This window comes from Trachinotus anak, unplaced genomic scaffold (assembly GCF_046630095.1).
Source record: "Trachinotus anak isolate AG129_WGS33_773 ecotype Australia unplaced genomic scaffold, CSIRO_AGI_Tana_v1 ptg000010l, whole genome shotgun sequence".
Classification (NCBI taxonomy): domain Eukaryota; kingdom Metazoa; phylum Chordata; class Actinopteri; order Carangiformes; family Carangidae; genus Trachinotus; species Trachinotus anak.
The window spans coordinates 2,836,568-2,853,836 of record NW_027273861.1 but is presented as its reverse complement, the minus strand read 5'-3'; the positions used below and the strand labels follow the sequence as shown (position 1 = coordinate 2,853,836).

Below are 17,269 nucleotides of genomic sequence, written 5' to 3'. Positions count from 1 at the left end.
AGCTGTGAATGTTCTGCCTCGTAAATGATGTCCTATTTAATTAATATATTTTTGTCTCTGTGTACCTTTCTTTGATCATGTGAATGTATTATGCATGGCAATGTACACTTGATTTATTTTGCTTTTATTTTACTTGCTTATTTTATTTCTATAGGTTGACTCCTGAATCTCTCGCCTGTATAAATTTGAATTTAAATGTGTGTGTGAGCCAAATGTATGTTTGTATGTTCGTTTTGTCATGTGTTCCTGTTCTATTTCTGGAAAATTTAATAAACATATATATTAAAAAAAAAACAAGAGCTAAGTAGAGTCAGGAATTCTCAAACCTGTCAAACCAATGAAACCAGATGGAGGTGTTGGTTAGAGACACTCTGACTTATAAAAACACTTTGACACAAACATTTTCTGTTTTCCGTTCACAAGAAACATGATTCGCTCTCTCTAGAAGTGGACGTGCAGCTAAGATGACTCCAAAAGCTCAACACAGAATGATCAGGAACGTAACAAAGATCTCAGAGTAACAGCTTGAGGCTTAAAGGAAACACTGGAGCTGGTTAACATCTCATGAGTCATCAGTCAACCATACACAGATCATAGAGCATGTAGCTGCTGCTCTCCAAAAAAACATTGCCAAAGAACAGCTTGACACTCCACAGTGCTACTGGGGAAATTGTTTGGAAAAAAACATGCAGCACTACATATGGTGTAAAAAGGGCTCTGCATACCCGAAGGTGAAGTAGGGTGGAGGGAGCGTTGTGATTTGGGGCTTTGCTGCCTCTGGGCCTGGACAGCTTGTCATCATGGAGGGGACAATGAGTTCCCAAGTTCATCAAGGTCTCTTCCAGGATTACAGATCAAAATTAAGACAGAAATCCACATCATCCCAGAGAGTTCACAGATTTTTCTCACCACTGTATAACCAGAGCAGCCTTTCTCAGGGAGTGGTCCGGGGACCACTGGTGGTCCCCAAGCAAATCTTGTGGTTCATAATGTTCTGCAGAAACACCTCTGGCTGTTATTCAGTGCTGTAACTCAGGAACAGAAGCAGAGGTTGTGGCCATATGAACTGATACTGAATTGGTGACACTAATTTTGGGTGTCCAAAAAATCCTTCGTCGTCCTCGTCAAAAAACTCACTTAACACCTTTTTATTAAATTCCTTCAAAGTCTTCACTACATATGTTACATGATACAACTTACTTGACTGGTTAGTGGGATATAGGCATATTTCTAGTTTATGTTGTCACTACGTTGTTTTGGATTCTGTGTGTGTGTGTGTGTGTGTGTGTGTGTGTGTGTGTGTGTGTGTGTGTGTGTGTGTGTGTGTGTGTGCTCGCGTGCGCACGCAGAGGAATATTTAAGCACTGGCATTATCATATGCTTTAATCTAATATTGTTTTTATCATGTGGGTGTTTGTGTTGGTGATTTAATGGGATTACTTTTAGCTTTTGGGAAAGCAGATGAAAATGGAGTGTGCATGACTGTGGGTAGGATTTGTCATTTATGCCTGGTGATGCTGCTGCTTGTTTGTGTGCATGCGTGAGCGTGTTATTTAGCCCGAGGTGAATCATTAATGTGTTTACTCCCAGCTTAGTTTGTGCAGGTTGATGCTATTTTATATAATTTGTGATTAATTAAAATTGGGCAGTAGGATTTCCCCTGATGTGACTTCTCCTCAGGGACTAGAAGAGGCTGTGAGTCTTCTGTTAGGAATGATAACTACTGAAACTACATACTGAGGTGAGAGGTTGCCTGTGGGCAGAAACACCTGGATGCATTAGTATTTGGACAACATTATGCGTGTAGGTGTATATTTAAAGCTCCATCCAGTCTAAAGGTAGATGTCCATGTGTTTTGATTATAAAGCAGGTCTAGGTTCTATATTAATACTGTGAAAGTATCAAAGCCTCAGTCCACAGAGAAATGCACACAGCCTGTGTTCAGAAACTGAGCCTTAAAACCAGCCGTCAGGACTTCTGGAACTTTGTGATGTCAAAACAAAGCAGTCACTGCTCTCAGCCACGCCCAAAGCCCCGCCCACCTGGACCCACCATCCAACCTTGCAGGTTTTTGGTTCTTAAAACCACAAACATATCTTCTGACGGAGATCAACACTTCAGATAAAACACTGGCGAAGTTAAAATATGGGACTGTTTGGTAGATGTGGTCTTTGTGACTGTTTCATTGACAACATCCAAAGGAAAAATGAGCAGGAATCAAAGAAGGAATATCTGCCAGAGCTCCAGTACTGGAAGGTATTCAGCCTGCCTATTTTAAGACCTCTGCTATTCCAAATACTCACATAAAGCTCTGCCAAGTTTTATCTGGTCCTTTATTATTCTCAGAGACACTTTAAAAAAATCTGTCTTGAATTCATGATCCACTGGCTTTTAGGACTATAAATAGTACATTCTGTGCTTGGTAGCTGGGCAGAAAAAGTGGACTCCTCGTTACTATTATAGAGTTATGAATCAACTTTTTAAAATATTAAAAGACATTTATGAGGCTTTAGTTGAGACTGTGCAGTTCAGCTCCTTCAAAGACATCAACATTTTATTGAAGCTCCTGTTTTTCTCTTGTTAAACTGAGGAGAGAAAATTACCAGATTGTTGTGATTGTGAAAGCTGAGCAGCTCATAAGTCTGGAGAAATGAGCCGGGTGGTGTTGACTGTTTTCGAGAAGCAGGATATTGTCATGTGATGGTGTCAATATGTCTTTTTTTTTTTTTTTTTTTTTGGAAAATATGTTTTTCATCAGCACATACTGCACACACACTCCGTTATATCAAAAACAAGCTGAAATACGACTCACATCAGTATTCAAAAGTGTTTTTCTCAAACATTGCAACTGTCTTATCATCTCCTACAGCTATACATACTACAACAAGGTGATAGTCTAGTTTTAGTTTTGTAGGTTGGATTGTGTTGTTGGTATCACCGGAAGAAAGATTTGTTCACAGGACTTTGCAGGACTGTAGGGTGTTGATTCTGGATTTGATATATCCCCATAAATACCTGATATTGATTGACCAGATACTATTTTCAGCCACATGCAGCACTGTTTATGCTCCTCTTCCTGAACTGACTCATAAGTCAGCGGCCTGTTTGGTCAAGCAGAACTGTTTATATCTCCACTGTCTCTCAACACCCACTGCCATTCACACAAATATGCAGAGGCTAACAGGAGGGCACTCTGTGGAAAACAGCTCCTCATTATTCATGTACAGATTTTTTTTTTTTTTGGAGCTTGATGCATCTCTGTATCTAAAAATAAAACTGTGTTGTCAGTGCAGGTATTTTCGGTGTTCAGCAATCATTATGTTCAAGTGTGTTGTGTGGTGTTTGTGTTTTGCAGGCAACCTATCGTCCTTTCCTGCGACAGATCCTGGAGGAAGTCTTTCACCCTGAGAGACTCGAGTGTCCCGACATCGAGTACATGTCCGGAGGCCTCACAGACCTGCTCAAGACCGGCTTCAGTATGTTCATGAAGGTCAGACATTTCTCAGAAACACACACACACACTCACATTTTTATGTAATGGGCTCAACTCTGTCACATCCTCGAAATCCTACCTTTGCTATCTACCCACTGTGGTCAGTGAGATGCCTTTTTCCATTGGTTGAACTTGACCTGATTTGACAATTTGCCGAGTCAGCTTGTCCTGTCTGCACATATTCACATATTCACTGTTTACCCTAGTACACCTTCCAAAGCAGGAACTATGTAACTATGTATTTACCCACGACTTTTATCCTTATCCTTAACCTAAAGTTTGTTTGCTCTGGCCCAATCCAGTTGATGAGTTTGTAAACTTGTAGCATTGTCCCCTTGGTTCAGTTTGCTTTCACACAGAGAAAAATTCAAGTGAACCAAAATGCATCACTACAAACCACATGAGAACATTCACCCCACTTATTGGTCAGATTCTCTGGCAGCAGCAGAAAAGTAAACACAGGAGAAGCTCCTGTATTCTGGACTGTGACATCCTAGGCAAGATGAAGCATTTCTTCATAGCTCTAATATGTATCCAGGCAATTTAGCTACATACTAAACACCAGCACGCCTAATTCACTTCAGTACGTCATCATAATGCTCTACAGATTCTAACTCCGTGAAGACGCGCTGCCATAAGATGTTTGAGAAGGATGGAGCTGATGCTGAGGATGTACAATGGCATGCTAACCCTCAACATGTTAAACCGAGACGTGTTCAGTAAGGGTGATGATGTTAAAGGTCTTTTTTGCCATCTGTTTGAATTTATGGGATTCACCTGTATGGTAGTTGACTACGGGACAGAGTAATTAATAATTTAAGAGCTGTGCTTCTGTCTTCTTTGTGCTAAAGGAGCCATCTAGCTCAAACTTGTGAGTTCACCTGCTGGTGGGGTCGGATCGAGTTGAGAACTCTTTCACACTGAAAACCAAAAGCTCCAGAGTTTGTTTGGGACCAAGAACAACAGCCTTAACATTTCACCATTTCATTTCAAAAGTTGTCAGGTAATATATAAACTGATTCGGCCACCAGGAAATGAAAGAAAATTACAATACATGCACCATTTCCACAAGGGTCACACTGTGTGGGGCAAACTACAGCTAGTCTCTCTCCATGGAGTCACCAGCTGCTTCTTTTTACTTCACTTTTGCGGCACACAATGTGCTTCACTGGGTGGGCCTAACATGCCTCCTCCCAAAAAAGAAAAAGATCCCATCTCACTTTGCTCCTCACGCAACCTAACAAGCAGGAGCCTATAGCGCAGTGAAAATGTGATCCCTCACTGTTATTCCACCTTTAACCACTGCAAACTGTGTTCAGTTGGGCGTCCAGCCAAGAGTCATGGCAGCTGGAAATTGAACCCTAGAGTCATGGCCAAGGGCTTTTTCATCTGCACCACCCAGTTAACCCGCAAAGAGAACAGTTCTTCAGCTCAACAGGATGTATAACAAGAGAAGGTAAACACTGCATGCAGTTGGGAAATGGTAGCTGGTGCACCATTGCTGCTCTGACCAAGTGGTGCTGCTGTTGGGAAGAGCCATTTGTCTTGAACCAAGAAACCCAGAGAAAACAGAATTTCCCCTCTGTGCCTTATGGTTTATGAGTTAACAAAAAAAATCCAAAGAGCTTTATATATGGCCACATGGTGGTGCTGTTGGTAATTTGTTTGAATATGGTCAGCAGATGCTCTGAGGACCCCTCTTTACCAATCACCATTTTTTCACCAAAATTACCTGCTATCAGCAGGATTTTTAACATGGGTAAACCCGCTAAAAAAGGCAATTGACCCTTTTTACTTTGCCAGCCCAGTTTACTGGAGAGGACACGCATCATGTCCCCACATGCAGTTACAGAGCACATACACTCACAAACAGACACAGATGCAGGGGAGACAGGGTCAAAGCCCCAATGTTACACACTTTGATTGGTGATTGTGTGTTTTTCAAACTAATTTTGGGGCTGCATCTCACTCTTTCATCCCTGAGTACAGTGTAGCCGTGGTGTCTCTGGTTTAACAGCACTGTTCAGGGCAGATGACAGGTCTGTGTACAGTGTCCGTGCTTTTAAATACATCACAGCTTGGAAGAGGGGCTAAAATTAGCATGTTCACCCAGGTGGTGTGTTTACATCACTGCTGATTGGAGCTGGAGCTGATAAATACCCACATCTACTGCAGAGTCATTTGACCCAGGTGTGAATGCCAATTGTACCCCTCAAGTGTGCCTGTTATATCCAAAGAATTATAGTATAAGTATAATATTATTTTCTTTATATTATGGCGCCAGCTACGGGTTGAAAGGCCATGAAGTTTGACTTATTTGGGGTCCATATCTGCACACGTCTCTAATATTTGGTTACAATTGGATATTGCAAAGAGTGCAGAGATAAGGCAGTGTTTTTCAATAGGCCACACCCCCAGAACTGTGGTAACCAGTTATAGAAAAACAATGGGTGAAAAACAGGTACTGCATTTGGGGTCAGCTAAATATGACATTACCAACTTTGGTGAATACAAAGTGTAAAAATTTATTTATTTTTAAATACTTTTGCAAGAACATCTAACTGCTACACATACAGACCATTAGTTAACCTGAAACTATGAGAAGCAGTAATTCGCAAGCAAAAATTCTTAAGGATGAAGCAGTAATCAGACAAACACATTTTATCACTGATCATCTGAACCATTGACCAGACTTACTTGTTTCCCAGAACCCCATTTATTTTCAAGGTAAAACATAATCCTCAGATGGCACCAGCCCAGTATGTGGTTTTGGAACAGCTTGTACAGTTGGTGGCCAGACAGTAGTTTATACTGGTAATTACTACAAAAACTGTCATAATTCCTCTTCAATCCACTTTAACCCTAACTTCACCTTTAAAACGATGCAGTTGGATTTGCAGAGAAATGAAAAATTTTAAAAAGTAATTGCACACTATTTGTTGTTAATAGCCTGCTCGATGATGATCAGCTGATTTGTTCTTTCAGTTGTTCATGTAGTTGTTCATTCAGTCTTCCAAGGTTGTGAATGTATCAGGGAAAAGATCTGAATTTTGGTACTTATACTTTGGCTAAACAGTTTTCTGCAGCAGACATAAATGTAGTTTTTGGCTTATGGGTAATGTATATCCACCGCAGAGCAGATCACTATACATGGTCTGATCATCCCACATCTGGGCCTGCTTAAACTGATGATTACCCAGGGGGAGGAATTAGACTGGTTGTGTAACCATGGCCTGGGTTTACACAAATTAAGAAACTTGGCCCACAAACCACCAACTCAGACAGACTAAACCTATAAACTTGGATTGGAGCATTCTATAGTAGCACAGTGCACACCCTTTATGCAAAAACACCCCAATAAAACTTCTATATTTAAACACAGGACCTATGCATACTCCAGAGTTTATATCATTAAACACACTGCACCCCAGTCTATATTATGACCCACTGAAAGCTTGTGCACTGTTGCTTAAACCATCATCTTTAACTGTGTGTAACCAAACTGTGTGTGTGCTTCTGTCTGGTGTGCAACGTTTAGTCTTTGTTTCGACAGAGTCCCAGTTGTACAGATGGCTCCTGCTCCTTCAAATGTGTTTTTCCATCTGACCAACACCAGCAAATATATGTTTAAAGGTCCCATATAGTACAAATGTAGATTTCCATCCTTCTTGATTATAAAGCAGGTCGATATTAATACAGTGAAAGTATCAAAGCCTCAGTCTACAGAGAAATGCACACAGCCTGTATTCAGAGACTGAGCCTTAAAACCAGCCATCAGGACTTCTGGAACTTTGTGATGTCATAACCAGGCCCCGCCCACTTGGACCCACCATCCAACCTTGTAGGAATTGGCTTCTCTGAATGTTTACATGAAATCTGCTATATTTTTTGATTTAGTCACTCAGAAAACAGGTCACCTGTTGTTACCTGAGCTCCAGAGAGAAGCCTGAGAGAGTAGATGTAAAACTACACTGAGATGGTTTTTGGTTCTTAAAACCACAAATATATCTTCTGATGGAGATCAACACTTAAGATAAAACACAGGAGAAGAGTAAAATATGGGACCTTTAAGGCTTTTAAATGCACTCTCTTGCTGCAGTGCTTCTTATTTCAGTGAGCTTTAAGCAGCTGTACTGAAGTTAGTTTAATTTTAATGTTTATGAAATAAAACAAAAAGGGCAACACAGTCATTGGCATCAAAAAAAAGTTGGGCCAGCGTGTGGACCATGATCTGATGTCTTTGTTGGGAGCCACTGGTGCAGAGGGTGTCTGGTCTAAATCCCATGGATGCTTTTTATCAACAGGACATAGAATTAAAAAAATTCTCCCCCTTACTTATGCTTGGCTGCACATTTCAGCTCACACCACCTCACCACACATCTCCATAAGCCCCTCACTCCCTGTCTAACCCATGGCAGTGCACATGGTTCAGAAACTCACAGCTGCAGCTTGTCTTTGGACCCAGCATTCACGCTGGTGGTGGAGCTACCCACGTATGGAGTGCACTGTGTGTCTGTGATGTCAGGTGTCTCCAACTCCGTCTGGACATACTAAATTTAACATTAGCAGATACACAAACAAAACATTGGTTCACACATCTTTATCAAGAAACACATGTTGCATCATCCGTGACAGGCTTCGCCCCAGCCCGGCGCTGCTTCACGTGTACAGCCACTCTCGCCTCGGGTCCGCCCCCTGCAGCTCTGATTGCTCAGTTAGCATTCACAGGCTGCAGATGTGTCCCTGACTGCAGCTCGACAACCAATAGCACAAAGCAATTATTCTCCTACAGTCAGTCACGCTCTGCAGAAACACCAGACTTGATCCTGCCGTTAAAATTCATCCACATAAACAAATGTCTAAATGTGTTTACCCAGATTATGTGGGACGTTTGTCTGTGTCTGCTTGCATGTCCACGTGTCAGCCTCCATAACACCAGGGTGAGAAGATATCATCCGCTGAGCCTCAGAGACCTATGTCTTGGTAGAGTCTGCTCTCATCAGTGTCACCACATCATCACAGGTGTCCAGCTGAGCAGTGACTCAGAAACAAGACATAGAGAGAACCACAGATAATAATATGGAGAGAAAATGATTAAGTGTTCCCTGGACAAAGTGTGTTGTTTATCACAGACTGCTGTATTACAGGAAACCGTATCAACACCTTTAGATTCCATTAAAAAAAGATGCACTGACCGATCGCAATGTCCCGTCTTAACTGCAGGTGAGTCGTCCACATCCCAGCGACAACCCTCTGCTGCTCCTCTTTCTGGTTGGAGGCGTCACACCCTCAGAGCTTCGTCTCATCAAAGAGATTGTCACCACACACAAACCAGGCACGCAGGTGAGTAGGCTGGAGTCAGGTGTCTTTTACCAGCACGTCACTAACACATGTCCTTTTCTGCATAATCATGTTGTTATGTAATTTGAGAACGCAAATTGCTTATTAGTGTGCACAAGTCAATCTTTTTTTGTCCATGACACCCACGGGGCTCTGCACCTGTGCTTTATTATTATTATAATTATTATGATGATGGAGAATTAAAATGCAGACTCACCTCAGTTCTGTTTTAATTGCCATTGCCACCAAATCTCACTCCTTATGTACAAAAGAATAAAAATAACAAGACTAAGTCAAAACCCAGTACATGGCTGGACCGTGCCGTAGGCTATTTGCATCCTGCCTAGTGTCAGCTGGTTTCAGCCCTTTATCTGTCTGCTTCTCTCCTCCTCTGTGCTCACAGTGGACGCTGCTGTTACCAGCAGCCACGGTTCAGTCTGTGTGCTCTTTTGAGCCTCCCAGTGCGTTAGCATGTGATCTGTCAACAGCAGGACTAAAACACAGTGGCAAAAGGTGAAGCAAACCTGGAGCGCTTTGTGTTCACAATGCACATGTGAAGCGAACCATAACACAGACTTGAAGCTCACCTCAAGCGGTGGAACTGTGACCTCCACAAGAGGTGGCCTCAGTGCTAAGTTGGCAACCCTGCAGGCTGTAGACACCACCCTGACAGATACTGTTTGCACCAATTCATTTTGAAAGAGCAACAGCCAATGGGGAAACTCCAACTCAGCATTTGGCTGAACAATGGTTGAAATATCATCAGTCAGTCAGTCAGTCAGTCAGTCAGTCAGTCAGTCAGTCAGTCAGTCAGTCAGCGATGTTCAGGATTACACTGTTGAGGTTCCGCCAAAAATCCTGCAAATCTTTCTCACATTTCTGGAATCAACTGATAACCTGATTAATTTCTTAAATTTGGCATTTACCCATTTTTCGTTTTATATATAGGTATGTAGATATGATATAAACACAATGTTATATGTTTCAGTGATGTATTATTATCATTTTATGAACCATCATAATTGTTCAGCTCACGGGTGAGAGGGTGGGAGGGAGGGAAGTCGTTTCAAAGACGACTTGAAAGCTATAAACAAACCACTCTGGAAAAGAGGTGGATAATGTTCAAAACCAGGAACAATAAGAGATACAACAAATTGTGATGCAGCTAAAATAAAGCAGCATAGATACTGAAACTAGATCTCTTCATTAGCCCTGTGTCCTGTGATGACTTTAAAGCTTAACTTAAAGCACTGATGCCCTCTCCAGCTGTGAGAGGCAGTAGTGGGAGGTAACTAAGTGCATCTACCCCAGCGCTGAGCAGAAGAGTACATGACCACATTAGCACAATGGACAGTTTTTTAAAAAGGATCCAGATTGATGCAGCATCTTTTTTATTTCCTGTGTTCTTCATTGTCAACGACCTGACACTTTACAAAACTTTCTGCGAGCAACGTGAGACACATCGGGGTTTGATTCAAATAAATAAAAGCACAAATATCCTCTTAACCACGTGACTGACAGAGCTCTGGTTGACAGGCCGGTCACTCACAGATGGATAAATTATTATGCATCAATTTATTCACTCAACACTGCAGACACAGATTATATGTGGATGAATCATCTACATCCTCTTAATAAATCTGTTCTTTCTCGCACAAACAGCCTGTATGAAGACACAAGATTATGACTCATCAAAATTAAAAGCATTCTTGTTCCTTTAGAAATGCGAAACTGTAAGAGCTGAACCCAGTGAAGCGAAATCACTGAAATACACATTCAGCCAGAAGCAGAGAGTTTAACTGATGTTGAATCAAACTCAGTCATTGCTTCGGCCATGAAAAGTCAAGTAGTCGATGTGGAGATGAAACACAGGAGGGACTCAGTTTGAGGTACAGACTGTCCACGGTCAGACTGAACCTGGCTGAGAGTGAAGGAACAGATGCTGACCTACATTCACAGGTCGCTCAGGTCAGGTTTACAGGGGAGAACGTCATCTGATCTTCGCACATATTAATTGCACACATGAGATGTTGTGTCTGCCTGCCTGTGTGTTTGAGCGGTTGAAGTGCTGATTACATATGCAGTCCACAGTGGCCTTTCTGTGGGTGAGAGGAAGAGGGTGAGGAAGGCTGAGATCAGAATCAGGGTAATGTGGGTTGGTCTTAATGAAAGGCTCAGAGGAGGAGGCCAAAGGCAATGAAAGGCCGGCAAGGATCAAAGCCTTACATCTGTAATCAGGAAAACTGAATAAAGACAAGCTTATATAATAACCTGCTGGCCCACACACACACACACACATACATACACACAAACCTCAGGAGATGCACACTAACCTGAGCACACACATGCACAGCAATCTGTGGACAAAGCCTGTGTGTGGAGCAGATATTCATGAAGTTCCACTGAAAACAAACTGCAAAGTTTCAGTCCTGCACTTGGACCAAATTCCTCAGAAACAGACTCACTCTGCCACCACAAACAGGCCGGCTGCCAGTTCTAGGTGCCGACCCCGAGTTAAAGCAACACGGCTGCAGGAAAACAGAGTCTCGGTTATACAACATGAGAGAGCTGCAGCCCTCAGCTAACACTGCACCAAGCACAGAGAATTATTGTATGTTGTTTTAATAAACTGGCATATATTAGTTAATACATCATGTTCCACCATATAAGATTTAATCATAGATATTTTAATATAATATAGATATAAACTGCTTCATTCAAAGAAGGTGCAGACATTTAAACATCTGTGGATCCACACTTCAAGTCATTCACTTGTTCTTTGGGTAATTACCTAAAAACTGAACATGACACTCCAACTATCTTTTGTGTATCAGTCTCCACCCCCAACACCCCCAACACCCCCCACCCCCCGGCAGACTTCACAGGTGAATGCAAAAAGTTTGTACCAGTAGTTTGCTTCTTTGCACAGCTTGAATCCACTGTGGTTACAATGAGTCCTTAAGCCCTTTTCAGACATGCACCTCTCACAGAACTGCAGCAGTCTCTCAAGTCACTGTTTGGTTTCAATACGTGGGCCCAGGACTCCCCGGAAACACTGAAGACCTGATACTGCATCAGTCAACAACAACTGTCTTACTAATGTGGGTCTGTTCACATTTCATTAACTGTGTTAAGGTTAAAGGTTAAAGAGGTTGAGGTTACTTTGTTATGTCAGAAGGCAAAACGACTCAACCAGTGAATGCTGATTTATTTACTCACCTTAATGTACATTTTATTTAATGTATATCTTTTAAATCAAACTGATTGGACACTGTGACAATGTGAGGACAGTTTACTACATTTACACCTTTTTCCTTCTTATTGTTTCTATTTACTAGTTCTGAAAGTATCTAACATGTGATGAAAGCTGTAAAATGAGCCCTTAATTATCACTCATGCACAAAAGAAAATCGGTTTATGAAACTGATTCTTCTCCTGTCAGATCAGGTATGAAAATGACTGTTTCCCTCCCTCCCTTTGTATCGTGTATTTACATCCCTGTCAGCTACATGGATGATTCAAGCTCAGTCTTCATAATATAGGCAGCAAAATTTTGCAAGCAGTAAAATAAATGGTGAAAAGTGATTATAAAATGTATTTAGATCGTCAAGGTTTAAGGCTTTAAGTTTGAGAAAGCAGAAGGCTTTTTTTTGTATCGATAGCACTTTGTCTTTCACACCAGTGACCAATATTGTGGTTCTTTCCATCACAGTCCTGCCGTGTCTGAATGAAGCTGTAACCAACATCTACACCTTAGACTGAATGACACAAAGCTGCCATGTGACGGAGAGATGAAGCCAGTCGTGGTATATACGCTGTTTGAAAAGGAATTAGTAGAAACACTTTCAACAAGTTTCACACTCAAAATCTAGATTTTGGTGTCACCGACAAAAAGCCACAGGGAAACAGTAAAACAAACAGGATCCTTGGCAGAATTAATGAAATAAAATTAAGGAAATAAACCAGCTCCCTCACTCTTTGTTCATTACTCACACTCATGTCTGCTGCATCTACGAGCATCAAGTTACACACTGTGAACTGCTGTAACCTCAGTCAGTGTGTTGTTCTCCGCTCCAGGTGCTGGTTCTGTCCACCAGGTTGCTGAGGCCCACAGATATCCCCGAGCTGCTCTTCACCACCCGGAGGCTGGTGCCTGACATCGGTGTGTAAAAGGCCGTCACGTGGAAACGCACACACACACACACGTACACGTGGACGGACTCATGCACCACAAACAAAAGCTGTAAATGGAGAATCAAGGAAGTGATCAGCAAATGCAACATTCCTGTTCTGTATGTGTGTCACCTGTAAAGTGACCTGTAAAGTGATTGTATAACAGTATGTTGGATTTATTCTTTTTGAAAACAAATTGTACATGAATGTGTGTGACAGACACACGAAGTGTAAAGTTACAACAGTGCGTTTCTGGTACTGCTTGCATCAAAGGTTAATATAATTGACCTTTAACAATAAAGTCGGTTAATATTTCATGTTTGTGTTTGTTTCTTTGTTTGCATATAGAGTCCACACTGCTGCATTTTCATGTTAAAACTCTTCTGCCTCGTTTACACCTGCGGTCAACACCACTCTGGAGCTTTTGAGCACTGAAAACAGAGACATTTGTAAACGATGACGTAGACACCCACGGTGCTCCCTGATTGGGTCTTATCAGCCTCCACTACCACAGCTACACAACATGAATAATAAAATACAAGTGTTACTGACCTTGTTGTCTTTGCTAGCAGCTGTTGTGCAGCTAAATTCTGCATTTTAATGCTACAACTGCTTTTGTTGTTCCTCAGAGTATTTTGTGCAACTAATCAACTGCAGAGTAAACAATCTGCTTCCTGTTTACACCGGCTCACACATGCTCAGTGTATGTGCATGGTCATGTATGTGTGCATTTTTTAAAATTATTTCTGATACGGAGCTTAAACGCTCATGTGGTCACAGATCGTTTTCATTTTAAAATGAAAACCCCATCGTGTGGACGTAGCCTCGATCAGGTGAGGTTGTTCGCTGATTGGAGCAGGTTGTGTTAAAAACAGGCCACATGTGTGAACTCATTACAAGTGAAGGTGTGACCTGAGGAAGGCCTCCTGCTGTGGTGGGGAGAATACACACTCTCTGTAGCATCCATTCTCACCTCGCCACATCATGTGGTGGCAGAAAGAGCAGAAATAATAAACAAGTCGTTTCACACCGTCTGCTATAAGCCTCCTCATTCACCATGGCTGGAGCACACAAGTGTCACCCAACCACACACCTGCATTGATTGTGAGTCTCCCACATTTAGTCAAGCAGAGGGGCAGGTTGTGTAGTAATCCAGTGGTGCACACTGGGAACAGGATACTCAGGATTCACTAATGAGAATTTGAATTGTAAATAAACAGATCTGTAACATACACACGCTCAGGTTTTATTGGAAAATGCTTAATATGATTTAGTCCTTGTCTTCCGGGAGTTTGCAGTTCTCAGAAGAGTCCCTAATAAAACAAGGTCATCTCTGAGAAAACTAACATGAACTCTGCTCAGACTGTTACATCACCATTTTTTTTTTTGTCAAATTTTTCTGCAGTCAAGGGCAGAGCCAGGCTTTAGACAGATCTTAAGATCTGAGGAGCAGCTGTACAGCCGTGCTTCATGCTTCTTTCTTCAGTGCTGCTCACTGATTATCAGCAGTTTATAAGAACTGGTTTTAATCATGCCTCGGACGACCCTTTCCTGCGTGCGTCATCTCCCTCACGGTTGGAGTGATGTTTGTCTCAATGGAGCCAAGGACATGAAGAGTGTTGACGTGCTGTCAGCAGTAAAAACAGATCATCATATGTGTGTAACATACACATCCACATTCCTGCGCTCCAGTGCACATATGCAAAGAGATGAATGATAAATGAGAAAAGACAGAAGTCAAATTCATCATCATTTTATTGTGAACAAAAAGTGAATTTATAACAAATAAATAACAGGTCCTTTGGACTGGTCCTTTTTAATAAAGTGCATCAGTGGTAATGACCGCTACATGCTACATACTCTGCTGCTGCCCAGCTAACCCCCCCACCCCCACCCCACTTTTCTTTTTTTGGATGCTGCAAAAAAATCTAGTGCAGATATTGAAATACAAGAGACTGGGTACACACACACAGCTGCACAGAGCCCTGACTCAAGTGGCTGGTATAATAATAACAATCAGGTTTTAGCAGCAGTCTGGACACAGAACTGCCACAATGGGCAGCACAGCCAAAAATACACAGTAGAGTCCTTCAGAGCTGCTGTTGCCAGGAGAGATTTACAGTTTTTATTTCATACGCAGAGTCTGGGCTTCAGGCGGCCTCACTCAGCTGCCTCTGTGTGCTCTGTTGTCTCTTCTGCTCCTGAACAGACGATGAACCTCCTCACGCATGGCCCCTGTCAGGACCTGCTCACTTAGAGGTCACGACCTCTGTGCGGATTCATCAGCCTCCCGCTGTTCATCACACCTGCCTTCTACAGTCACACTGGAGGAGGCCTTCCACGGGAGAAGCACAAATTTTCCCTGTCCTCTCTTCTCTTACACCTTCAATGCTAACTTTCTTTCTGTGGCCGCTCTGGACCACTTTCACTTCCACTCCTCACACTGAGGTGACAGTCCTGACTTTTGCGGACAGTGCCTGCTTGAAACGCCGCTTCAGATCTTGCATATTGGGAGATTTTGGCCTGGGGATGAGGGGTGAGCGCCTCTTCTCTGTGGCGGCGCTGGCAGAGTTGTTTGAGGAGTTGGAGGCAGCGGGCGGCTGCTTGGCTAGCTGGCAGCACAGCCTGTGGAAGGCCCCGTGCACCTGGCTGTAGTCCTCGCTGGCGGACACTTCATAGAAAGTGCAGCCCAGGGTTCCTGCCATCAGAGGGCCCTGCTGGGAGTCGACCCGCCTCAGGTGCAGCAGGTCCGCCTTGTTGGCCAGCAGGATCACCGGGGGCATATTGGCCCCACCGACACGGGCAACCAGCTGGTGCAACTGTTCAATCAGGTCGAAGCTGCGCCGGTCTGTCACAGAGTACACCAGCACCACAGCATCCGCCCACTGGATGGAGCAGGACACATGGTCAGGTAGACTGACACCATTATCGGTCATCTGGGAGGCAGAGAAACAGGGAGACTGATTAAAACACAGCCCTGCACACTCACTCAGATGAAGTGTTTTTCTGAATTCAGACCTGATTGAATTTTCCCTGGCTTCATGCAACTGATCTTTTGTAATGACTGGAATGCTGACCGAGGCAGGCGAAAGCTATAGGGTTACCCCTCGAGAGCAGAGAGGTGTGGGTGACTGAGGAGTCTGGGCCAGAGTATCATTTACCTTGGCCTCAGACATCCATTAGCCTAAATGGGGGATTAGACAGCCAGACTGATGGGCTCTACACACACACACACACACACACACACACACATCGTGGGTGTTGGACTGATGCCCAGTCAAAAGAGGTTTAGATGATTTTAACAGTCAGACAGTGAATTAGATTATATTATCTTTGTGTTGGATTATCCTTAGCATTTAAACAGATTTTCACCCCAGCAGCTCAGTCACCTTCCAGCCAGCACAGGGAACATCAACTGTAATCTGAGAGCTCACCTCTGCGCCGGGGGTGTCCTGGACCTGGATCGTCACTTGCTCTCCGTCCACCTGGACCTCTCTGGAGTAGAGATTACCTGCAGCACACACAGGGAGACACAGCCATTACACACCGACTCCTGCACCGTGTTACAGAGCCAGGTCGGTCTGTCATTTCCTCAGTGACTCACCAGCATTTCTCTCGTAGTCTCCGATGAAGCGCCTGGTCAGGAATCTCACCACCAGCGCTGAAATACAGCCAAGCGATAACAAAACATTAGATTTTTTTTCCGGAATATAAAACAGAATAAATCACTTTACACTGTGAGTAAACTACAACACACAGGTGTTACCGGTGTGCTCACCTGTTTTCCCTACCCCGCTGCCTCCTACCACCGCTATCTTAATGGCCCGGTGGGGGACCGAGTTCTCCGGGGCCGGACACTCCGCGATGGTCGTCATGTTCTGGATCAGACGCATTTTTCCCGCTTGCTTCTGGCCAAAAACACAAAAAAAGCAAAGTGGAGAGAAAACCTCGATCTTCTCCAGAGGTTAAAAGCCTGTGGATGACGTTAGTCCCGCGTCTCTGCGCGTGGGTTCTGCAGTCAGAGCACCGCGCGGAGTGGAAGCTGCTGTCCGGCAGCGCACGCGGCTTTTATAGCGCTCCGTGGTCCCTCGCATCTGATTGGTCGTTGCTGACCCCCCCTCCTCCCCCGCGGCCCCGCCCACACGTGGATCCACCAATTGTCCACAGCCCCTGCAGCAGGTGGGACAGCGACCCGGCTCAGACCCTGCTGGTGTCCAGCCAGCGCTCTCCATTATCTCCATTACACGAATGTGATGGATTCCT

The 17,269-nt window shown here is 43.4% G+C and overlaps 2 protein-coding genes across 2 annotated transcripts in view; one reads left to right on the top strand and one right to left on the bottom strand.

Moving 5' to 3' along the window:
- scfd2 (sec1 family domain containing 2) overlaps nucleotides 1-13,323 on the top strand; it is a 105,187-nt gene extending 91,864 nt beyond the window's left edge. The window contains exons 7-9 of the mRNA XM_071486872.1: nucleotides 3,356-3,490; nucleotides 8,717-8,836; nucleotides 12,911-13,323. Of these exons, the coding sequence (XP_071342973.1) occupies nucleotides 3,356-3,490; nucleotides 8,717-8,836; nucleotides 12,911-13,003 (348 nt within the window). The 3' untranslated portion in view covers nucleotides 13,004-13,323. The remainder of the gene's footprint in view (nucleotides 1-3,355; nucleotides 3,491-8,716; nucleotides 8,837-12,910) is intronic.
- A 1,420-nt stretch (nucleotides 13,324-14,743) lies between these two features.
- rasl11b (RAS-like, family 11, member B) lies at nucleotides 14,744-17,060 on the bottom strand. The gene is made up of 4 exons (XM_071486881.1): nucleotides 16,785-17,060; nucleotides 16,611-16,667; nucleotides 16,441-16,517; nucleotides 14,744-15,942 (listed from the first exon to the last, which is right to left on the bottom strand). Exons 1-4 carry the CDS (start codon nucleotides 16,897-16,899, stop codon nucleotides 15,445-15,447), a joined length of 747 nt encoding a protein of 248 aa, XP_071342982.1. The 5' UTR covers nucleotides 16,900-17,060; the 3' UTR covers nucleotides 14,744-15,444.
- Between the last annotated feature and the right edge of the window lie 209 nt (nucleotides 17,061-17,269).

What these genes read in the sequence shown, in the direction of transcription:
- rasl11b (XM_071486881.1), bottom strand. Translation starts at nt 16,899, where the DNA reads ATGCGTCTGATCCAGAACATGACGACCATCGCGGAGTGTCCGGCCCCG. An exon ending in CAGCGGGGTAGGGAAAACAG is followed by an intron (nt 16,668 to 16,784) that starts GTGAGCACACCG and finishes GCTGTATTTCAG; the next exon opens with CGCTGGTGGTGAGATTCCTG. An exon ending in AGGACACCCCCGGCGCAGAG is followed by an intron (nt 15,943 to 16,440) that starts GTGAGCTCTCAG and finishes TCTGCCTCCCAG; the next exon opens with ATGACCGATAATGGTGTCAG.